The 20883-nt window shown below is 39.2% G+C and overlaps 2 protein-coding genes across 3 annotated transcripts in view; one reads left to right on the top strand and one right to left on the bottom strand.

Annotated features, from left to right (window-relative positions):
* LOC140464606 (sodium/mannose cotransporter SLC5A10-like) overlaps positions 1-20883 on the bottom strand; it is a 142344-nt gene that overhangs the window by 56780 nt on the left and 64681 nt on the right. The gene's annotated exons all lie outside the window — the stretch shown is intronic.
* Positions 1-20883, top strand: part of LOC140464605 (uncharacterized) — a 43965-nt gene that overhangs the window by 15569 nt on the left and 7513 nt on the right. Inside the window, exons 3-4 of the mRNA XM_072559883.1 lie at positions 15691-15815; positions 17737-19177. Of these exons, the coding sequence (XP_072415984.1) occupies positions 15691-15815; positions 17737-19177 (1566 nt within the window). The remainder of the gene's footprint in view (positions 1-15690; positions 15816-17736; positions 19178-20883) is intronic.

Below are 20883 nucleotides of genomic sequence, written 5' to 3'. Positions count from 1 at the left end.
TATGGATGAGCCTCTAGGGTAGAAATTTTTATTCATCCTGTGTATGGTGCAACTCTGGAGCAGGTGAGACGTGAAGTTCAGAGGTTGTGGCACCATCACAACAGCCTTTAGTGAAACTCGTTCCTTGTCCAGGAAAAGAACCTGGGATTTGGTGAAGAAAGGACCAAATCGTACTCACTTGACCACCGGCTTGAGCCTCTCCGGTATGCTGTGTTGTAGATGTAACTTCAGTGATCATGTGATAGAGACTGCTGGAAGTTGGAACTAGAGCAGTTCTAGGCAGAGATGCCAGTTTCTAAATCATGATCTGTCAATATTCTTCATAAATAATGATTGAAGCAGCACCCTGAGGTGCTGAGCTTCAGCTTAGCTGAACATATGAGCTCCGAAAATCAATTTTGGAAACAGAGTTTTGAATCTTAGTGAGTTTTGTGAAGATTTGTAGCTCAGGTTGAGGTTCTGGAAGTAGGTTTGCTCGCTGAGCTGGGAGGTTCATTTCCAGACATTTCGTCACCTTGCTAGGTAACATCTTCAGTGGGTCTCCAGGCGAAGCACTGTTGATAATTCCTGCTGTCTATTTATGTGTTTGGGTTTCTTTGGGTTTGTGATGTCATTTCCTGTTCTTTTTCTCAGGGGGTGGTAGATGGGGTCTAACTCGATGTGTTTGTTGATAGAGTTCCTGTTGAAATGCTATGCTTCTAGGAATTCTCATGCATCTCTGTTTGGCTTGTCCTAGGATGGATGTATTGTCCCAGTCGAAGTGGTGTCCTTCCTCATCTGTATGTAAGGATACCAGTGAGAGAAGGTCATGTCGTTTTGTGGCTAGTTGATGTTCATGTATCCTGGTGACTAGTTTCCCGCCTGTTTGTCCAATGTAGTGTTTGTTGGACTACTTCTTGTCCCTTTCTAGCTAAGATCAGCTTGTCTTCATAGCTTCTCAATAGTGCATGGGACTGAGAGCTTAGAAGATGGTCATTGTTTTCATGGTGGTGCTGTTCATTGTAATGTTGCTTTGCACTTAAGCCCGAGTGCACATTGATACCATTCCAATCTCAAGTATAACTCAGGACAATAATTGCAAAATGTGATGAACATGAACTTCCTGTACAAAGTGCAGCTTTGCTAATTCCATTACAAACTACTCATCTGTTAATAAGTCACTAAAAATTTACTATATTCAATGAATAAAATGTGAGTGATGGAGTATATGATCTGTTTCAGCATTGTAGGTTCAATGTTAGTAAGAAGGATACAACTTGATCCATCTCTGTGATTTTTTTAATCTATCTTAAGTTTGAAAAAGCTTCAACTATATAAGCAACAAGCAAATTGATCTCATGTTAGGAGACAACAGAACTGTCCAATCCTCTCATATTTGATCCAGTGCAGTTACTGTAATGGAGTTTGTTGATTTCCCAAGGCAAGTACCCTTTGGGTGAATTATTCATGCCCTCACCCACACTCTCTGTGAATTATCACTGGCCACACCCGCACTCTCTGTGAATTATTACTGGCTGCTAAATTGGTCCTGAGGGCCTTTCAATCTGGAAAAAGCTCCTAATAAAAAAAAGAGATCACAGAGGCAAGCTACCTAGAGAATTTAGCACATGACTAGCTTTTCACCTGTGGCTGCAAAAGGGAATCTTAACCCTTTTGATAATCTTATTGAGTGGTGATACACCGATATAAAACTTCATATAATACAATGAGAAACAATGGAATCACTATCTTCATTGGAAGGCAAATTTTGGGAGCGAAGCCTTAATCCGTAGTCCAACAAGGTATGTTCTGAACCTTCATTTATAAAGTAAAGGGGAAAGTCCAGTTTGATTAAATTCTGTTTCTGCTTCATCACCCATAATAGAGCACTTTCCTTCTCCCAAATGCTGGACTAAGGGGTTTTTTTTTGTGTGTGTGTGTCAGTGCAATGATCATTTTAATTGCTAACTGACTCCTCAACTATCAACCTGCTGCTTCTCCCAAAACCTTTTCATCTTTAAGTGTAAATCAGGCATGATTCCATTGATGACACTTTAGTAGACAAAAATAGACTCGTGGACTTTATTGAATGGCTGACAAAAATTAGTTCTGAAAAGTATCTCAGTAGAAATTTTGGGAATTGTGTGGCTTCTTTTTTTTATATATATATCCTTGTATAACATTTTGTTTCAGTTAATTGTGAATTACACAAGCAGTGTATGTTGGCACTTGCCTCTTCTGTTGTACAATTTACTTCCTACCAATTTTGGAACATTTTCCCTTTAATCTTATGACTACAGTGATCTTTGGTGATGTCTTGAATGTGCATCTTCAGGACTGTACATAGAATGGTAAAAATCCAATTGCTCCCCCAATATTATCAGACACTTAATAGCAGCAGGCTCTGAGAAATAGGCAGTTAGGAACATGATTCATCTGATTGTGGTCAATACTCCATCCTTCTGTCTGGAAAAGCGTCACCCCCACCATCCAGAACCCTTGACTCCTTTGCCTATCAAAGAAAGAATTCAGTCTTGTTCAAATTCATTCACTCTCCACAACTTTGTGTGTTAAAGAATTCCACAAACAGCTGTTCTCTCTTATCTCCATTGTAAAGGGAAACCCTTTATTCTTAAGTGATGTCCTTTAGTCCTAGTCTGCCACACATAAGGAAACATTCTCCCTGATTCTTCGGAAGAAGGGTTGCTGGACCCAAAACATTAATTCTGATTTCCCTGTACAGATGCTGCTAGAACTGCTGCGATTTTCCAGCAATTTCATTTTTTTCTTATGATTCTTCCTGTGTCCGCTATCCCCTCAGTGTCGTGTGTTATAACAAGATTAAATCTCAGTCTTGTAAACTCCAATGGACATAATCCCCACCATTCAAAGTTTCTTCAAAAGATCAGCTCTTCATCCCAGAAATGAGTCAATTCAACCTTCTCTGAACTTCCTGTGGTTCTACAAGGAACAGGTAATCTGATTTATCTAGCTTCTCTGGAATCTCCAGGCCTATGAAAAAGGTTTTTTGAATTATCTTCACTGTTATTACATCAATGAACACACCAACCAATGCCCACAAACAGTCATGTGAGTTGAGCATTAATCTATTCGCAGTTGGATGAAACAATGATATTGGCATCAAGAGACTTCCCTGTTTCACGTTAGAGGGTCTAGGGCTCATGTCAATGACAGTTAAAAGCAGCACACCTTTGTTACTGCATAAAGACACTTGAATGCATCAATTTTTCCAGTCCCAGTTTCCAGAGTGATCAAACCTTTTGACACATTAAAACTGTAAATGGTTTTTTTGAGTATAAATTTATACAGTGTAAAATATACAGTAGCCTAACTTACACTGTAATTCTTGAGAGCTGAAGAACTCTGACAGTACCCCAGATGTTCTGTACAGAGAAGTACTTCAATGACCAACAAATTTAAACAATATTGGCACTCTTGCACTTGTTGAAGTTATTAGAACGTGCTGTCTTTCCCATAACATTGTTGCAAACAGCTTTTGAAAGATTATGTGGATTAGTGATAGAATTAGCATTCAGAGGGAGTTTTTTAAAATTGATTTTTCTCCAAAAATGACAGCAAAACCAAGGTGCAATCAAAAGCAATAACCAACAGTAAACAAAACTCCGACCACCCTCCCCCACAGTACATACCTCCCCAAAAATATAAAGACAAAAATGACAAGCAACCATAATAAATTTAAACATATACAAAGCACACAACATAATAAATTAAACCAGCAGTAAGATAACAGCATTAACAAAAGAGAAAAAGAAATCGCCACAACAGAAGATACCACAGGTAAAAAAAAGAGAACACTTAGCATATGAAAGAAAAGGGTTCCAAATTTTTGTAAATTTATTAGAAGAGATGGAAAAGGATAATCTAATCTTTTCTAATTTAAGAAAGTGTAACACATCTCTAACCCAGTGTGTACGAGTAGGTACAAGTAGGGATTTCCATTTTAACAATATCAATCTTCTTGTCAATAGGGTAGTGAATGCTATCATGTCTTTTTTCCGAAGAAGAAAGTTTAACTAAAGAGGGTGACACCCCAAACAAAGCAGTAATAGCATTAGGAGTAAGATTTTCGCCAGATACCTTAGATAAGGTGTCAAAAATGTCACTTCAAAAATCTACTTAAAGAAGGGCAAAGCCAGAACATGTGCATATAATTTGCTGGGGCATGTTGACACTGATCACAGTGACTCCACAACCACCTGATGAAGGAGCAGTGCTTTGAAAGCTAGTGCTTCCAATTAAACCTGTTGGACTATAACCTGGTTTTGTGTAATTTTTAAACTTTGTACACCCCAGTCCAACACCAGCACCACCAAATCAGTTAATGACGAAAGTAATTTTGGAAAGATGTCAAAATCAGAATCATTAGGAAGGGCAGGGAAAACCTGAATTAGTTAATGAACAAAAAACAGTGAATTTGGAGATATCTAAAGTGGCATTAAGGAAGTGAAAACATATCAGCTAACTGTTGAAAAGATGCAAAAACGCTATAAACATAAGTCTTTCACAGTTTTTATTCCTAACTTAGCCCAACCAGAAAAGGCACTATTCACTAAAGGTGGGGGAAATGTATGATTTGCTGCCAATGGCGCCTTAGTAGAAAATGATTGAATGCCAAAGTGGCATCTAAATTGAAACAAATTTTACGACTGGATAACACAATTACATTAGTCATATAAATAGAGGTTGGAGAAAGGAGAGGTGAATGGAACAAAGCCTTCAATGTTACCGGATAGGTGGAATTTACCTCAATAGTCAACCAAATTGGGAGAGCATCAAGGTTCTCATTGAAGCCAATAGTGCAAATTTCTAATATTTGCTGCCCAATATTCGGCAGTGCCATTCTACCTGATATCTTAGGCCTGTGCAACAACTGTTTTCGTAACCTAGGAGTATTCTTTATTCCAAATAAATTCAAGAATGAGACTGTCTACTTTACGGAAAAAGGAAAGAGGGAGAAAAATTGGTATGCATTGAACTAAATAAGAAAATCATGGAAAAATATTCATTTTAATGGAATTAAATCTAGCAGTGACAGACAAATTAAGGAGAGACCATCGTTTGAAGTCTTGTTTGATTTGTACCAGTAATGGTTCAAAATCTTTCCTCTACAAATTACCTAGTGTATCTGCACCAAGATTAAAAAAAAAGTTGGCATTTTTAAATGGTTAATTATCTAGTGGGTATTCCCTGGCAGGCTTATTGATAGCAAATATCTCACTTTTGCTAAGGTTCAATTTATACCCAGAAATCTTACTGAAAGATTCTAAAATTGAAAGTGCGGTGAGAATGGAGGGGGATAAGTTCGAGACAAATAGGAAAAGATCATCTGCATAGAGAGCAACTTCCAACTCCACACCATTTCTAATAATGCTAGAAGAACCAGGATGAGTCCATAGAGCAATAGATGAAGGTTTAATTACAATGGCAAACAGCAGTGGACTCAGGACAATCTTGTCTGGTGGAACGGTAAAGGTAGAAGAAGTCAGAATTCATATTATTGGTCCTAACAGAGACCTGCAGTGATCATAGAGTCGTTTGATCCAGGAAATAATTTTTTTCCCAAAGCCAAATTTCTCCACAGTTTAAAAAAAAACTAATTCCATTCCACTGTAACAAAGGCTTTTGCAGCATCTAAAGATATCAAGGCCTCAGGGAGAGTGGATGGGGAAGAACTGTAAACAACGCTAAACACCTGCCTAAGATTTTTAACAAAAGGGGCATTTAAATGGATTATAATTATGGCACAGATGAACTTGAAGGATGTTTGAAATGCTAAACCATGCCCAGAGCACACAGGTCACAACTACAGAATTGAGACTGCATAAAACATTGCTGACCGAGACTTGAGTCTTCAGACTTGAATAAAACGTAGCCAACAAGCAAGAGAGGCTGATTCAGATAAAGCCCTTGTGATAAGAATGTATTTCTTTTGAATTAATGTTTTTGAGCCATAGTCTACGTAGATGGGAGGCACAGTACAGTGCATTTTTTCAAACTCGCATGTTTCAGCAGTCTATTCTCTCAGGTGGTGGATCATATCAACTCTGGCAATAAAACTTGTAGAGGCGGTTCAGTGCTTTGAATTATTTGCATGTAATCTCCTTCATATATTTTGGTTAATGACAACTACAAAATTCTCCAAGTTGATATTATGCTTATATATCTGTCACAATTATTTGACTAATACGCCAGTGATTAATTGATTTAATTATTGATTTAATTCTTTCATGGCTATTTAATACAGTAATTGCTCACTTATAAAAGATGAGTAAATATTTGCTCAGTTCTGTATTGGATGTCAAGCCACTCTAATAATATCAGAGCTTGTAATATTAAATTAATAATTTCAGTTACCTACATCTCTAAGAAACAGCGACTATAACGTGATTCAATTTTACATTCAGTTTGAGGGAGAGAGGAGTGGGTCTGACAGTATGCTTTCTGTTAAATTTTAATAATGCCAATTATTAGGGCAAGTAAGCATAAGTGGCTAAAGTCAACTGGCAAATTAGATTAAAAGGATTAGTCGGTAGAAGTGCAGTGGCAGATTACAAAAAATACATACATTTCAATGGGTAAGAAGAATTTGAAATGATGGACCCAACAATCATTGTTGACTAGAAATTTAAAGGTACTTTCAAGCTTAAAATCAACCTAATTCTGCTTAGACAGGTTGCAGATCAGAATGTTGGACAGCATTTTCAAAATAAATGCAAAGAATGACTAAAATATTATTAAGCCGGAAACATTAGAGTACGAGAGAAAGCCAGCCAGAGAAACAAACTTGGATGGATTCTATATAATTTAAAGGAAGAAAGGAATTATCAAAGTGAATGTAGCTCCAATTGAAAGTGAGTCTAGAGAATTAACAATGGAACATAACAAGACAGCAGAAGAATTGAATGGGTTATTTGCTCGGTGCTCATAGTAGAGAATACAATTTACATCCTAGAAGCCGCAATAAATCAGGCAATGGAAGAGAGGGAGGAACTTAGAAAAATCACAATCACCAGAGACGTGGTACCGAGTAGATTGTAGGAGCTGTAGGCTAAGTGCCTTGGTTCTGTTAGACTTCATCCTCAGGTCTAAAAAAGTGATTAGTGAGATGGTTGATGCAGTGGTTTGTATTTTCCAAAATTCCCGTGATTTGGGAAAGATTCCATTAGATTGGAAAATAAAAAATGCAACTCCTTTACTTCCAAAGGGAGAAAGAAAGCAGGAAATGAGAGGCCAGCTAGCTTAGCATTTGTCACAGGGAAAAGGTTAGCAGCTATACTTTGAACTTATGTAAGTGTTGTGATGAGCAGGCAGAGTCAACATGGTTTTGTGAAAGGGCAATTATGTTTGACCAAACTATTGAAATTCTTTAAGGAGGGAACATGTGAAGTGGATAAGGAGGAGCCAGTGGATGGAAATTAAATTTCAAGCATACGTTTGATAAAGTGCCATTAAAAGTTATTGCACTCAATGCAGTCTTGTTCTGTACGGGTAGTATATTGGCATGGATATAAGGCTTGCTGGCTGAGAAATAGAGGATAAGCATAAGCCAGTCATATTCAGGTTAGCATGCTATAACAAATCGTATGCCAGAGACATCAATACTGGAACTTCAACTGTTTATAATTTATGTAAATGACTTGGATGAAGGGATGGAAAGTATGGTTGCCAATGACACAAAGATAGTTTGGGAAGTCAGTCCTGAAGAGACATGAGGATGCAGCAGAAGGATATAGATAACTTCAACAAGTGAGCAATTGGAGAATAATGTGGGAAAATATGAGATGGCATTTTGTAAGGAAGAATCAAAAAGAAGCGCAGTCAAGTTAATGAGAGATTGTAGAGCTCTAATATGCAGAGGGATCTGGGCATCCTCTTGTACAAATCACATTAAGTGAGGTTCTGTTCACTCTGAAACAAAGGAAGAAAAGAAAAGGGGTGTCAGACACCTTGTCCACTTTGAGAGATGGCTCTGAGGGAGCTGGATCAGGAAAGCCAATAGATTATTGCCATTTATGGCAAAGTAAGGAGGTTATGCTTCGGTTGTACAGGGAACTACTGAGACCATATTTGGAGTACTTGCACAGTACCAGTCACCTTGTTTAAGGAAGGATATAAATGCACTGGAAGGAGTTCCGAGAGGCTTTACCAAACTATTATGTGGAATAAGTGGGTTGTCTGATGAGGAAAACTTTGGACAGGCTAGACTTGTATCTGCTGGAGTTTTGAAAAACAAGAGGTGACTTGATTGAAACAATCTGCAGTGATTGTAATGAGGTCATAGAATGAGTTCCCTGATTGGGGCTATTAATCTGGTCCGATCAGGAAGCCCTGGCTGACAGATAAGAACAAGTGTGTGGTGCTGTGGCTTAGTTGGTTAAAAGGCCTGCCCAGTAAACTGGAGATACTGGTTTCAAATCCTAGTGGTGCCTGCTTGTTGAGTTGAAGGGATGCTGTGTCAACTTCTTTCTGCTTTTAGGCAGTAGTGTGGGGGGAAAAAAAACCCAGGAGTGTCAGAGGTTCTGTTCACTCTGAAACAAAAGAAAAAAAGAACAAGGGTGGTGAGGGACTCTACATTTTGTGTTAGGGAGGGGACTGTCTCTATGCTGTCTGGACCACACAGTCAGTGTGTTATCACTGCTGTTGGATTTCCTGAGGAGGAAAGTTTTCTCTTTATCTCCCCCTTGTTTCAGGTAGACTTTTCTTGATTTCTAGTTTTCTTTATTGTGGTTGTTTCTCTGGGTTTTATAAACAAAAAGAAAACAAAAAAAAAGAGTGAGAGACATCCTGTTCATTCTGAGAGCTGACTGTGAGGGAGCTGGATCAGTGGCAAGGACTCTCCACATCACTTGGCGATGGGATACTGGCTTCTGTGGAATTACTTCAAATCAAGATTCTGAAGACTCCCTGACAAGGTAGACAAGATAGATGTGGAGAGGTTGCTTCCTCTTAGGCATCTAGAATTAAGAATAAATGTCAATGGTTTCCCATTTAAAAAGATGCAGCACAATATTTTCTCCCAAGAACAGGAGAAGGTCACACATCCGTTCTGGCCAATAACCCCATTACAAATGAACATCAGTCTTTATTTGGAGAAGTGCTTATGTGGATCATAGGGATGATACTATGTTAGGCTGAGAGTCTGAGCATGTCTGCAGGCATGAAGGGATTTTTCTTGAGTAGGTCAATAAGGAAATAGATGAAACTTCTTTACCCAGTGTGGCTAGATTATGAAACCCGCTAGCGCATTTGGATGCTTGGGCCAAATTGCATTGGTGCATTTCAAGTGAAGTTGGATGAATATGTTTATGAATATCTAAAAATGCTGTACTTTTGTAGCTGCCTCCAGACCTGAAGCAGGAATGCCCTGGAGTCTATGGAATTGACTAATCTCCAGGACATTGCTGTCAGCAATTCTAGAAAAAAAGACCGTGGCAGCATTAAATACATGGTTTACCTTATTTTCTTTAAATAATTGCATTTATTGATAATGAGGACAGTCCAATGGGAAGGTTGGGAAGGGATGCTTGACCGATTGGATGATTCTTAACCATCAGTTTACTTTCTGATCAGAGATACAAAGCACCATGACTGTGGATGTGGCCAACTGTGGTGGTGGGAGATTTGGTTTTGAGGTCATGTGATGTCTAACTGGAGTTGGCGACATGTTCTGAAATGCTGCCACCTGCCATGCCTAGCGTGTTGAGAAGTTTTTTTTCCAGTCAATACTTGAATCACATACAAATGATGGCACTTTGTTTCCTTAATTATTTCAGCTGTACACAGTTTAGTGAATCATCAAAACCACATCAAAGCTGGCCTTGCCCAATACTTTGCAGGAAACTCACTTCTACCAAGCTGTAGGCACTTTCAATAGATTTCTCTCTGGCAATTTTGGAATCACATTGTGAAACATTGCATGCACTGAAGGCAGAGTGCCAAATCCACAGTTTAGAAGAATGTTGCACAATTTTCATTACGTTGTAGGTTATTGGGCTTTATTGCTTTTGCTATTAATACAGAAACTTAATTGCTTTGTCTAATACTCATATATCAATTATCCTGCAACAGAATAAAATTCAGCAAATAACTTGAACTTGCAGGCAAGTATCACCTATTTATCACCAGGGATACATTCTATTTATCCAAATTTAGTCCTGATGTGTTTAAGGTCTTGAATTCAGGTTTTTAAATTTGTCAACACCAAGCATCAGTCTTATTCTTTCATTCATTCATGGGATGACAGTGTCACTGGGTAGGCCAGCATTTATTGCCCAGAGGGCAGTTAAGAGTCAACTGCATTGCTGTGGTTCTGGAGTCATATATAGACCAGACCAAGTCAGGATGGCAGTTCCCTTTCCCAAAGCACACTTGAACAGATGTTTTTTTTTCCTGGACAGTCAACATTATTGTCATTAGACTCTTAATTCCAGATGTTTTTAATCAAATTCAAACTCCACCATTTATCATGTCAGATTTGAACACGCGTCCCCAGTATATTGCGTGGGTCTCTGGATTAATAGTCCAGTAATACCACTAGACCATCACTTATCCTATTTATGCATCTTTACCTTAACTATAAACCAACTTCACTGCACAGATTCCTAATCCTTTGTTGACATATCTTGGGCATGTGGATGCACATATATTTACAGTCAGTGAAGGAGTGCAGGATACTTAATCACAAGATTATCTAAAAAATAATGTGATTATGACGATGTAAAAATTACAACATGATTCCCAGCAAAAAGATAAATACATCTTTAATATTAGTGTAATTTTAGATTTTTCCACAGACACCAGCAGTAAATTGAAAGAGATAGGACTGCAGGGCCAGTTCTCGGATCTGTGTTCCTGTCCATTAAGGCATTTAGTTGGAAATGAAAGATTGCTGAATTTATTCAATTGTGTCCAGAATCAGTTCCAAACAGTAACACCCATCAATCATTTTAGCAAAAGCAAAATACTGCAAGATTTTCTGTTTTACTGAACGTAAGACAGAAAATGCTGGAAACACTCAGCAGGTCAGAACAGACCCTTCTGACAAAAGGTCATCACAGATCTGAAACATTAATATTGTTTCTCTCCACAGATGCTGTCTGATCTGCTGAGTATTTGCCAACCTCTCGCGTAATTGTACTCTGTTTATTCACAAAGTGTAATGATAAATAGTTATTGTTGTTTTACTAAAATATGCATGAATCTGAATAATTAATTCCCAGGATGTAGGTCTAGCTGGCAAGGTTAGCAATAATTACCCATACCTACTTGCAATGAGAAGGTAACTGGCTCAGAAGATCGCTTTGGGGGAAATTTAGAGCCAACCACATTAGTGCAATAGTAGTCACATATAGACCAGACCAAGCAAGTCCGTCTCTTCGTTGAAGGAGGTTAATGAACTGGTTGAGTTCATTGGCACTTGATACTGAATCTGTTATTTCCACATTTTAAATGTTGAATTCAAGTGACAACCATGTTAAGATTCAAACTCGCATTCTCTGGATTTCTAGTCCAGTAACATAACCACTAAATCCAGGTTTACATGTGCACTGACTGAAGTTATGGAAGTAATGAGCAGTAAAAAAAACATTTATGTTCCAGAACATTATGTAAATATAGCCCAGCATATTACCAATCACAGCTGAACAACTACAGTCAACAATCTGTTTAATACACTCTTGAACTATGTTCACACTTTTAAGTTGGGGCGGTTTACATTAGATTGTCTGCAGTAATTATTTTATTTGATTCACTCACCAAAGACTGCTATCAGCCACTGATGAAATTATTTTTCACAGTTGATGGTCGTTCATAGTTGTTCCTAAATTTCATTTTTAAACCATTACATTAAATGATAAGTTACAACCATGCCTACTCTTTTCCTATTTCCTTTTCATTTAGATCAAAGCTATTCACAAATGTTGACAGGATAATTTTCAGTTGGCATTTGTGCAGTTGCTGGTTGGCAGGCAGTCTGCCTGGCCTTCCATTTTTGTTTGACTTCAAAGACTGGTCACAGCTAGAGAATTCTCACCTGCCTCCACACTGACAATAATCCCAATGACCTCTATCGAGCATTAACTCCAGTCTTGCTCGAGCGATACCAAAGGGAGATACTGGTGCAGTGGAACCATCACTAAACTAATGGAACCCCAGAATAAGACTTTGTGGATATGGGTTCAAATCTCCAAATGACAACTGATTGAATTTTAATTCAATGAATAGGTCTGAAATGTAAAACTAGGCTAATTATGGTGACTATGCCAACCGTTGTATTATTGTTGAGAAAATCTATTTGAATCACTAATATCTCACTAGGGAAGCTAACCTGCCATTCTTACCCTGCACAGTCTCCACACAGCTTCAGTTCAATTGTGAAATGGCTGACAGAGCCACTTCTTCAAGGGCAATTAGGGATGGACAATGAAAAAGTTTTGACAAAGCCCTGTGTGGAAATATTTCCTGCTCCTTTTGTTAAAAGTCCTTCAAACATTGCAAACAATTTGTTTTTATCTAATTTTTGTTCCACCCAGTTATCAATTAAACGTCATAATCCAATCCCTGTATAAATTCATCCACTGTAAAGAAACAGCATAATTTTAGTTTTGTCTGATTTCTTGCATCCCGAAAACCCCATCCTCCTGATTTTAATCATTTCAGCATTATTGGAAGTTTCTTCAGATGCTCGGCCCCTAATCCCTATAGCACTTTCTCTAAACTTCACCACCTCCCTGTACCCTCTTCCTCCTTTAAGACATTCTATTTGAAACCTTTGACAAACATTTCAAATATCTAGTATCATCTTATGTCAGATTTTGGGGATCACGATGGGACATTTTACTAAATCAAAAGGTGCTATGCAAATGCAGGTTCCGGTTTTTGACCTTTGCCATTAAACCGATGAAATACCTGCAGAGAGGCCCAGTCCAGCTACCAAGTCACACTTTATTTGCTAGTGCACAGTACACTTGCTGTGCCAGTTGGCTCAGTGTCGTCCCTCAACAGAGGAGATTCTAATTTCCTGGTTATATTTTTTAACCCTTTTTTCTTGTTTTATTTTTTACAGCAGTAGTGCTTACTTCTCCCCAGAACTCATGTCGCGCGCGGGTGTGTATATATGTACATGTATGTGTGTAATTTTTTTTATTTTATCAATCAGTACAAGTTACAAACAGTTAACATTAACAGCTGTATACAAGAAACAGCAATTTATAGGGGAAAGGGGCAGCAAAGCCAGATCCCAAACCCCACTGTCCAACCAGTTCTCAGGGAAATGAGGACAGACCTCGAATCCCACCTTAACATTATCTCAAGATAACAGTAAACGCAATCACATACAGACAGTCCGATAAAAGCGAACAATAAAGAGTGCATATAACACAGGCACCTCAGGCAACCCAGCAAACCACTCGTCCCTCCCACCTTGCAGCCATTCAAAGGCAGCCCACCCCTACTGGCTCTCCTAGTTATTATTGGTCAGCCAAAGGCTTTTCTGATTGGCCTAGATTAACAAACCCAATGAAGAACCTTGTAGTTAATGAGGTCAACCTGATCCCAGTCACTACATTTCCCACCCCACTCCACCCCCAAACGCTGGGATATAGGCTGACACTTTTGCCCCAGATCTGGTTCCTCAGACTTGGAGTCAGACAGGACCGTGTTCCATTGGACTGTCTCAGAGGAGTCTCCTCCGCTTCTTCTGGTGTCAACAGTATTAAGGCTGCATCCATTTAGGACTCTGAGGTTTCCTCAATACTAGATGGGCAACAAGGTGGCTCAGTGGTTAGAACTGCTGCCTCACAGCACCAGGGACCCAGGCTCGATTCCAACCTTGGGCGACTGTCTTTGTAGAGTTTGCACATTTTCCCTGTGTCTGTGTGGGTTTCCTCTAGGTGCTCTGGTTTCCTCCAAAAATGTGCAGGTCAGGTGAATTAGCCAAGCTAAATTGCCCATAGTATTAGGTGAATTAATCAGAGGGAAATGGGTTTGGGTGGGTTACTCTTGTTGGGCTGAAGGGCCTGTTTCCACACTGTAGGAAATTTAATCTAATGTAGATGGAGGGGGAGCATATGCAGTTTTGGCTGGGCCTTTGGGCTGTTCTGAGGGATTAGATTAGAGATTAGATTCCACACGAACCCTCCGAAGAGTCACCCACCCAGACCCATTTCCCTCTGACTAATGCACCTAATACTATGGGCAATTTAGCATGGCCAATTCACCTGATTAACACATCTTTGTACTGTGGGAGGAAACTGGAGCATCAGGAGGAAACCCACGCAGACACGGGAGAATGTGCAAACTCCACACAGACAGTCATCCAAGGCTGGAATCGAACCTTGGTCCCTGGTGCTGAGAGGCAACAGTGCTAACCACTGAGCCACTGCTGCCCTAGGGCCAGGTATGTTTTGCTCTTGCCCCATTTGTGAGGTAATGGCTTTCAGGTGATCCATGTATTTGTTCAGGACTGTATCACTGATCCGAGCTTTGTAAGTCACGAGACCTGACTGCATACCAACATCGCCCTCAGACCCATACAGGGCCATTTCCATTGTTCCGGCACCAAACTTCATCCCTTGATTAAATTGTCTCTCTCGCTTAGAGGAGGCATTTGGCCAGCACTGGGGTTCCTGCTACCATTTCACTCTTCCCCTGGCTTCAGTGTTTGAACCGCTCTTTATGTGCGCTGTCCTTATGTGCCTAAGCCATTGGACTTCAGGAAATATTAGAGTTCCCTGCTGGTAAATGACGTCGGTGACCAATACTTCCAGGAGTCTGTATGCCACAAACAATACTTAGAGCTTCTCAATTGTCACCCTACTCTCACTGCTACTGAAATAATTACACAGAGGCCAGTTCCTGTCACCAAGTCACCCCTTATTTGCTACTGCTTTGTAAACCAGCTATGGTCAACTGGCTTGGAGTCCATCCTTAACTAAACAAAATCTAATCTCTTTATATTGGTCAACCAAGGCTTTCCTGATTGGGATTGTTAACCTGTGCCAATCAAGAACCTAGTAGTTAGAGGTCAACCTGGTCCCAATCACTTCAACAGGTTTTGATGCAAATCTGTTTTAAAGTGCAGCTTTATGAGCTGTAGCCTGCTGGATAAGGAACACTTTAAAGTGGTTTGGTCAACTTAGAATTCTTGAGTATGTATTAAAATCAAAGATGACCATGATCCTTCCCTGGACAATATCCATTTGCCCAGTTACCAGAACTATTTACCCTCCTGAAGAAAAATAACCAACAGCACACAAATAAATTCCATAAATTCACTAATTCCCTAACATAATTGGTAAAATATGCTGACTCCATTTAAACTGAAGTTTAAGCCATTTGAGAAAGCAATATAACAACAGACTAACTCCTATGCACAGAATCCTTGTACCTCATACCTCTTGATGTCAGAGTGACGAAGCTAAAGTTATGCCAAATTACAACTCAGGACTTACTTTGACCATTAGAACCACGATGACAAGTCATTAATTAATGCCAATAAACACATGCAATCAACCTTTGGAGCACTCATCAGATATCTTACCAAGTCAAGAGGGAGTATTTGCATCCTGTCTGCTGCCATGAATGAAAAATGAAATCATAACATCTAGTTTCTCACTTCTTTTAAAGGGACAATGGCCTTTATAAAAATATACTTTTTTATTGCTCCTTTAGAACCTGCGAGTCTACAGTGTTGGTGGGACTGAATTCCACACACGTTCAGCCAAAACGATTGTAGGAAGACAAATGCAAAAATTTCTACTAATCGATGGAGATAGAACAGTGTGTGGATCATATAGGTAAGCTGATTTTCAAAAAAAAGAGAAAATTCAAGAGAGAATTTCAGCTTGTGCACCCTCTTCAGAGAAACTGATGAGTTTTTTTCTTTTCACTTCAGCTGAAATGAGAATTAAATGTTCCTACAATGGGTATTTTATCCCAAAAGCACAATCTAGTTCAAAAAGGAGTATTAATTTGCTCAATGGTAGTACTGAGGAAGAATGTCAAATCGAATTTCATGGAGCGTATATCCATTTGATCTCCCACGTGTTAGTGTTTATGTTTCTCACCTTCCTTCACCCCACTCTCTTGCTGTGACCTGAACTCTTCCTTATGAACTTATGTCGCTTCATCTCAAATAAATTAATATTATTTACCTTGAGCATTCCATATAGTAGTGAGTTCCACAATGTAGTCTCCCTCTAATATAAATTTTTATCTAATTTTTTAATTGGATGTTTTTAAATGACAGCCTGATATTAATGACTCCTGATTTTTGATTTCTCCAGAGGCAGAAACACCTCAAAGGATACTCCATGTGGTGGTAAACCCACTCCTCTGAAGTAGACACAGTCATCAACCAATATCACTAATAACTTTGAGGCTTAATATTCTGGACAAGCATCAAGTCTAATAGATCACAGACCCGTTACGGTGTAGATGGAAGTCATTTGCTTTATCATATCACCACTGGTTCTCTAATTAGGACTTTGTGCCATTCTCCCATTCTTTCTTCACTATTTCTGTTTGGATAATTATCTAATTCCCTCTTAAATGTCTTAATTGAACCTGGTACCTCCACACGTTTGTCAATGCATTCTCGACCCTAACTAATTATTGTTTGAAAAAATGTTTTTCTCCTATCGCATTTATTACTTTCCCAAATCATTTCAAATTTGTTCATTCTTATCTTTTTACAAATGAGAACAGATTTTTTTCCCTGACTGCTCTGTCCAGATCTCCCATGACTTTGAAAACTATCAAATCTGCTCTTAGCCGTCCCTTCATCAAGGACAATGGTCTGGGTCCAGGGACGAGAAACTTCATTTTGTCAAACTTGTTCTGCACTCTTTCCAATGTATTCACATCCTTCCAAAGTATGGCATCTGGCACTGTACACCAATACTCCAGATGAAGTCTGACTACAGACATATATAGGAACAGCATAACTCCCCTGCTCTTGTACTCGACATCACTCTTAATAAAGCCAAGGATAGTCTGTGGCTTACTAACCACACTCAGTCTGTACTAACACTGTTAATGACTCATGCACTTATTTACCATGTTCCTCTACTCCTGAACACCCTGTAGAATGGTACCCTTTATTTTATCCTGCCAAGAATGACAATGGAAGGAGCAGGAATTAATCAATGATGCAAAACTAGTGCTGATGAATTATTTGCCCTTTCATATAGCCGAGACCATTTTCTTTTCAATTTCCTTTGGCAGAGTGGAACAGGCTGGTGATAAACTGCTGTCCATGTTGTGCCACACTCAAGATGAGTTTTGAACTCAAAACAGCTCTCTGAGTTGACAAGGCTGAGTGTGCCTGCATGCTGCTGTATGTTGTGGCAAGTGCAACAAATAGTGGGTGTGTTGAAACACAAGATTTGACTGATTTATATAGTAATATAGTAATTTATATATTCAATTTACATAGTAATTAAATGGCAAGAATCAGAAAATATATTTGTTTGCTGGATTTAGAGAAAGTCAGAAGTCGCATGACACAGGTTTATTTGAAATCACAAGCTTTCAGGTGACAAAGGAGCATGCTCTGAAAGCTTCGGATTCCAAATAAAATCTGTTGGACTATAACCTGGTGTGATTCTGACTTTTTCCACCCCAGTCCAACACCAGCACCTTCATGTCAGGATGTAGAGATTCATGTAAGTCAACACATGAATTTAGACTTTTTTTTCCCATTATTTTTCCTTTCAGCTTTACTTGGACTGCATCTAGACTAGATCGTAATGTCGTCACTGTGATTTCTGGTCAAGCTGTAGAAACGTTTGATTATGAATTCAGAGAACTGTTGCACTTTTCAAAAGCAGTTAACATGCGCGAACTAAACTTGGCTCCAGAAATAGCAGAACCTGAACCTGTTCAGCAGGCACCTGCTCTAACGGCAGAACAAACTGCTGCTATTGCCAGGAAGCTCATAAACCCTAAGTATGCTCTCGTGCGGGTAAGTGACCAGAACACTGGTTCAGATGGATCTGAGAAGAAAAATGACTCTAATGGTATGAAACAGTCAAACGAACCAAATAAGGGACAGAAGGCTGCAATGGCAGCAGACCCCAAAGACGAAGAGTCCATAACTCATCCAGCTTTATTGAATATGCCCAAAGTGGACATGTTTCTTTATCTTCCTTCTTATCCAGAGATCCCTCAAAATGAGAATCAACAGCCAAATGGTGTCACGAACACCAAGGAGAGAAATCACGTACCTTCTCAAAGTGATACAGTGGATATGGTCTGCAGCATAAAACCAGATCCCTCTAATCCAGCATTGGTTCAGCAGAAGGAAGCAACTTCTGAAACCCCAGGTATGAGTCACACACAAGATTTAACAGTGAAGGAAAATCAGTGTCAAAAAGATGGAAATGATATGGACACAGAAAATAAACAAAGAAAGGATTTGCTAATCATAAATAAAATGATTAAAGTTTCAAAACATAAGCAGAAGAAAAGTAGAACTGTGGGAAAACTGGCCTTAAAGCAGACAGAATCTACCGCCATAGCCTCCACACAGGACAAAGACGAAGCATTGCACAATAGCACCAAGTCTGTAGAAAACCTAGATACAGACTCCAGTGTACCAGCGTACAGAAAACATGGCATCAAGCAAGTAGACCATGACTCAGAGAGAGAGGATCATAAAGAGGAGGAAGCATTAACACTTGCCATGGATGAAATCAAGGTTGTTACAGAAAACAACAAAGCAGAATCCGAGCCCGAGGTCCCTCTAAAGGAGGCTGACTTGTGTCCAGAGGTTGACTGTCCATCAAATCCTTCAACAAATTACACTCCGGACTGGAATACAGACACCAGCTCTTTGCATGAGCCATCATCTGACTCCGATGACTTCTATGATTGTGAATTTGATGACAATGAGGTGAAAGGATCAGAATCTCAGCTGAATAAGGTCAATGATGAATTTACGATCGGAGAAGTGACCAATTTTGTCAGCCGGGCCACTTTTGCACGGCCTTCAAATAATTATAAAGAACTATCCCACTCAACGAACGATTTAAGAGAAGGCAAAACTGTAGAAAATAAAGGTGTGAACGCTTTCTTCCAGGAGAGAGCGAACTTGAGGAGGAAGGCTCTGAATAAATTAAAGGTTACACTGGCAATAAATTACCATGATAAATTCCAGGTAACTTTCTCATCTGATATTTTTTACTATTTGTTTAGCATACATTGCCAAGCAAATGATGTTTATAACCAAAATGTTAGCTAGTGATGCTTAGGTGGAAGCAAACTTATCAAAGCAATGCCTGTGAATAGCTAGTGGCAATTCACTTTATTTTTAACACCGAATACTTCAACAAATGCCAAGTGTCCGAGCAAAACTGTTGCTGGATTCTGGAGAAATTTGTCTCATAACACACTCACTTTTTCACCAGAAAACCAGCTTATCATTCTATCACGCATTTTGCATGAGGAGATTTGGAGGTTCAGGTGCACAACTTTTTAAAATGCCACAGAAAGGTGTAGAAAATAATCAAGGCAGCTAATGGAAGGCTGGTCTTCCTATCTAAAGGACTGGAGTGTCAGGATGCCGATGTTACACTGCAGTGATATAAAACTCTAGTTAGACACCACTTGGAGTACTGTGAGTACCTGTACACCACACCTTAGGAAGAACATTTTTGGCCCTGAAGCAGGTTCAATCCAAGTTTACAAGGATAATGCTTGGACTTCAGGGGTTAAGTAATGAGGAGAGATTAGACAAATTAAACCATTATTCTGTAGAATTTAGGAGTTTAAGGAATGATCTATTAGAGGATAACAGGGTAGATCAAGATAAAACTATTTCCAATGGTCAGAGATTCAAGAACCCAGGGCATAGTCTAAGAATTAGGAGAGATGTTCAAAAGCACTTCAACATGCAAAGGATAGCAGAGATTTTGAACTCTTGTTCAAATGGCGTTCACTGCTAATTCAATTGTTAAATTTAATTCTGAGATATCCTTGATTAATAAAAATAAGTCTATCAAGGCATATGGACTCAAGGCAGACATATGGAGTTAGGCCACAGCTCAGCTATGATCTTATTGAATGGTGGAGCAATTTGGGATGAAGAGCTTATCATGTGAGGAGTAGCCGAGAATTCTGGGTCTGTACTTGGAGTGTACAAAGGTTAAGGGGTGTCTGATTGAAACTTACAGAACACTGAGAGGCCTGAATAGAGTGGATGTAAAAAAGATGTTTCCACAAGTAGGAGACACTAGGTACTGAGGGGACAGCTTCCCAGTGAAGGGATGATGCTTTAGAACTGAGAGGAGTGGGAGTTTTTCAGCCAGAGGGTGATTAATCTGGGAACTCATTTCTGCAGAAGCCTGTCAAAGCCAAGTTTTATTGAACGTATTTAAGGCGAAGGTAGATAACCCTTGATCCCCTTACTGATCAAGAACCTATGTGGAGAAAGCAGTAAAAGCTGTATTACACCTGGTCCTGTGATTGTCCCACCCTGTGAATGGGTTAAAATTGCCACCGTTATATTTAGAAGCCCACATGTGGAAGGTGGATCTGGAGCAGAAAGCATTTGCCCTCAAAAGATGCTGCCAATTTCGGTTGAATCAGAATATGCCAAAAAAAACCCTGGCTCCAAAGGTAGAAATAAGCACAAGAACCGCTTTTAAAGTAAGATGATGATCTGAACATGCACAGGCGAATGAACAAGCATGTTCTCAATTCGCACCTACCCAACTGAAATCAAAATACAGTGATAGTTTGTTCCTCACAGTAACTGGATAATTTGCAGTAATGGACAATCTGGGTTAGATATCCAATTTGCTATCAGAATGGTTTTGTTTCTTGTTTAACAGGGATTTATTAGCTTGGTACCTGCTACATCTC

This window comes from Chiloscyllium punctatum, chromosome 40 (assembly GCF_047496795.1).
Source record: "Chiloscyllium punctatum isolate Juve2018m chromosome 40, sChiPun1.3, whole genome shotgun sequence".
Lineage (NCBI taxonomy): Eukaryota > Metazoa > Chordata > Chondrichthyes > Orectolobiformes > Hemiscylliidae > Chiloscyllium > Chiloscyllium punctatum.
Note: the sequence above shows the minus strand (reverse complement) of the source record. Positions and strands in the feature narration are given on the sequence as shown.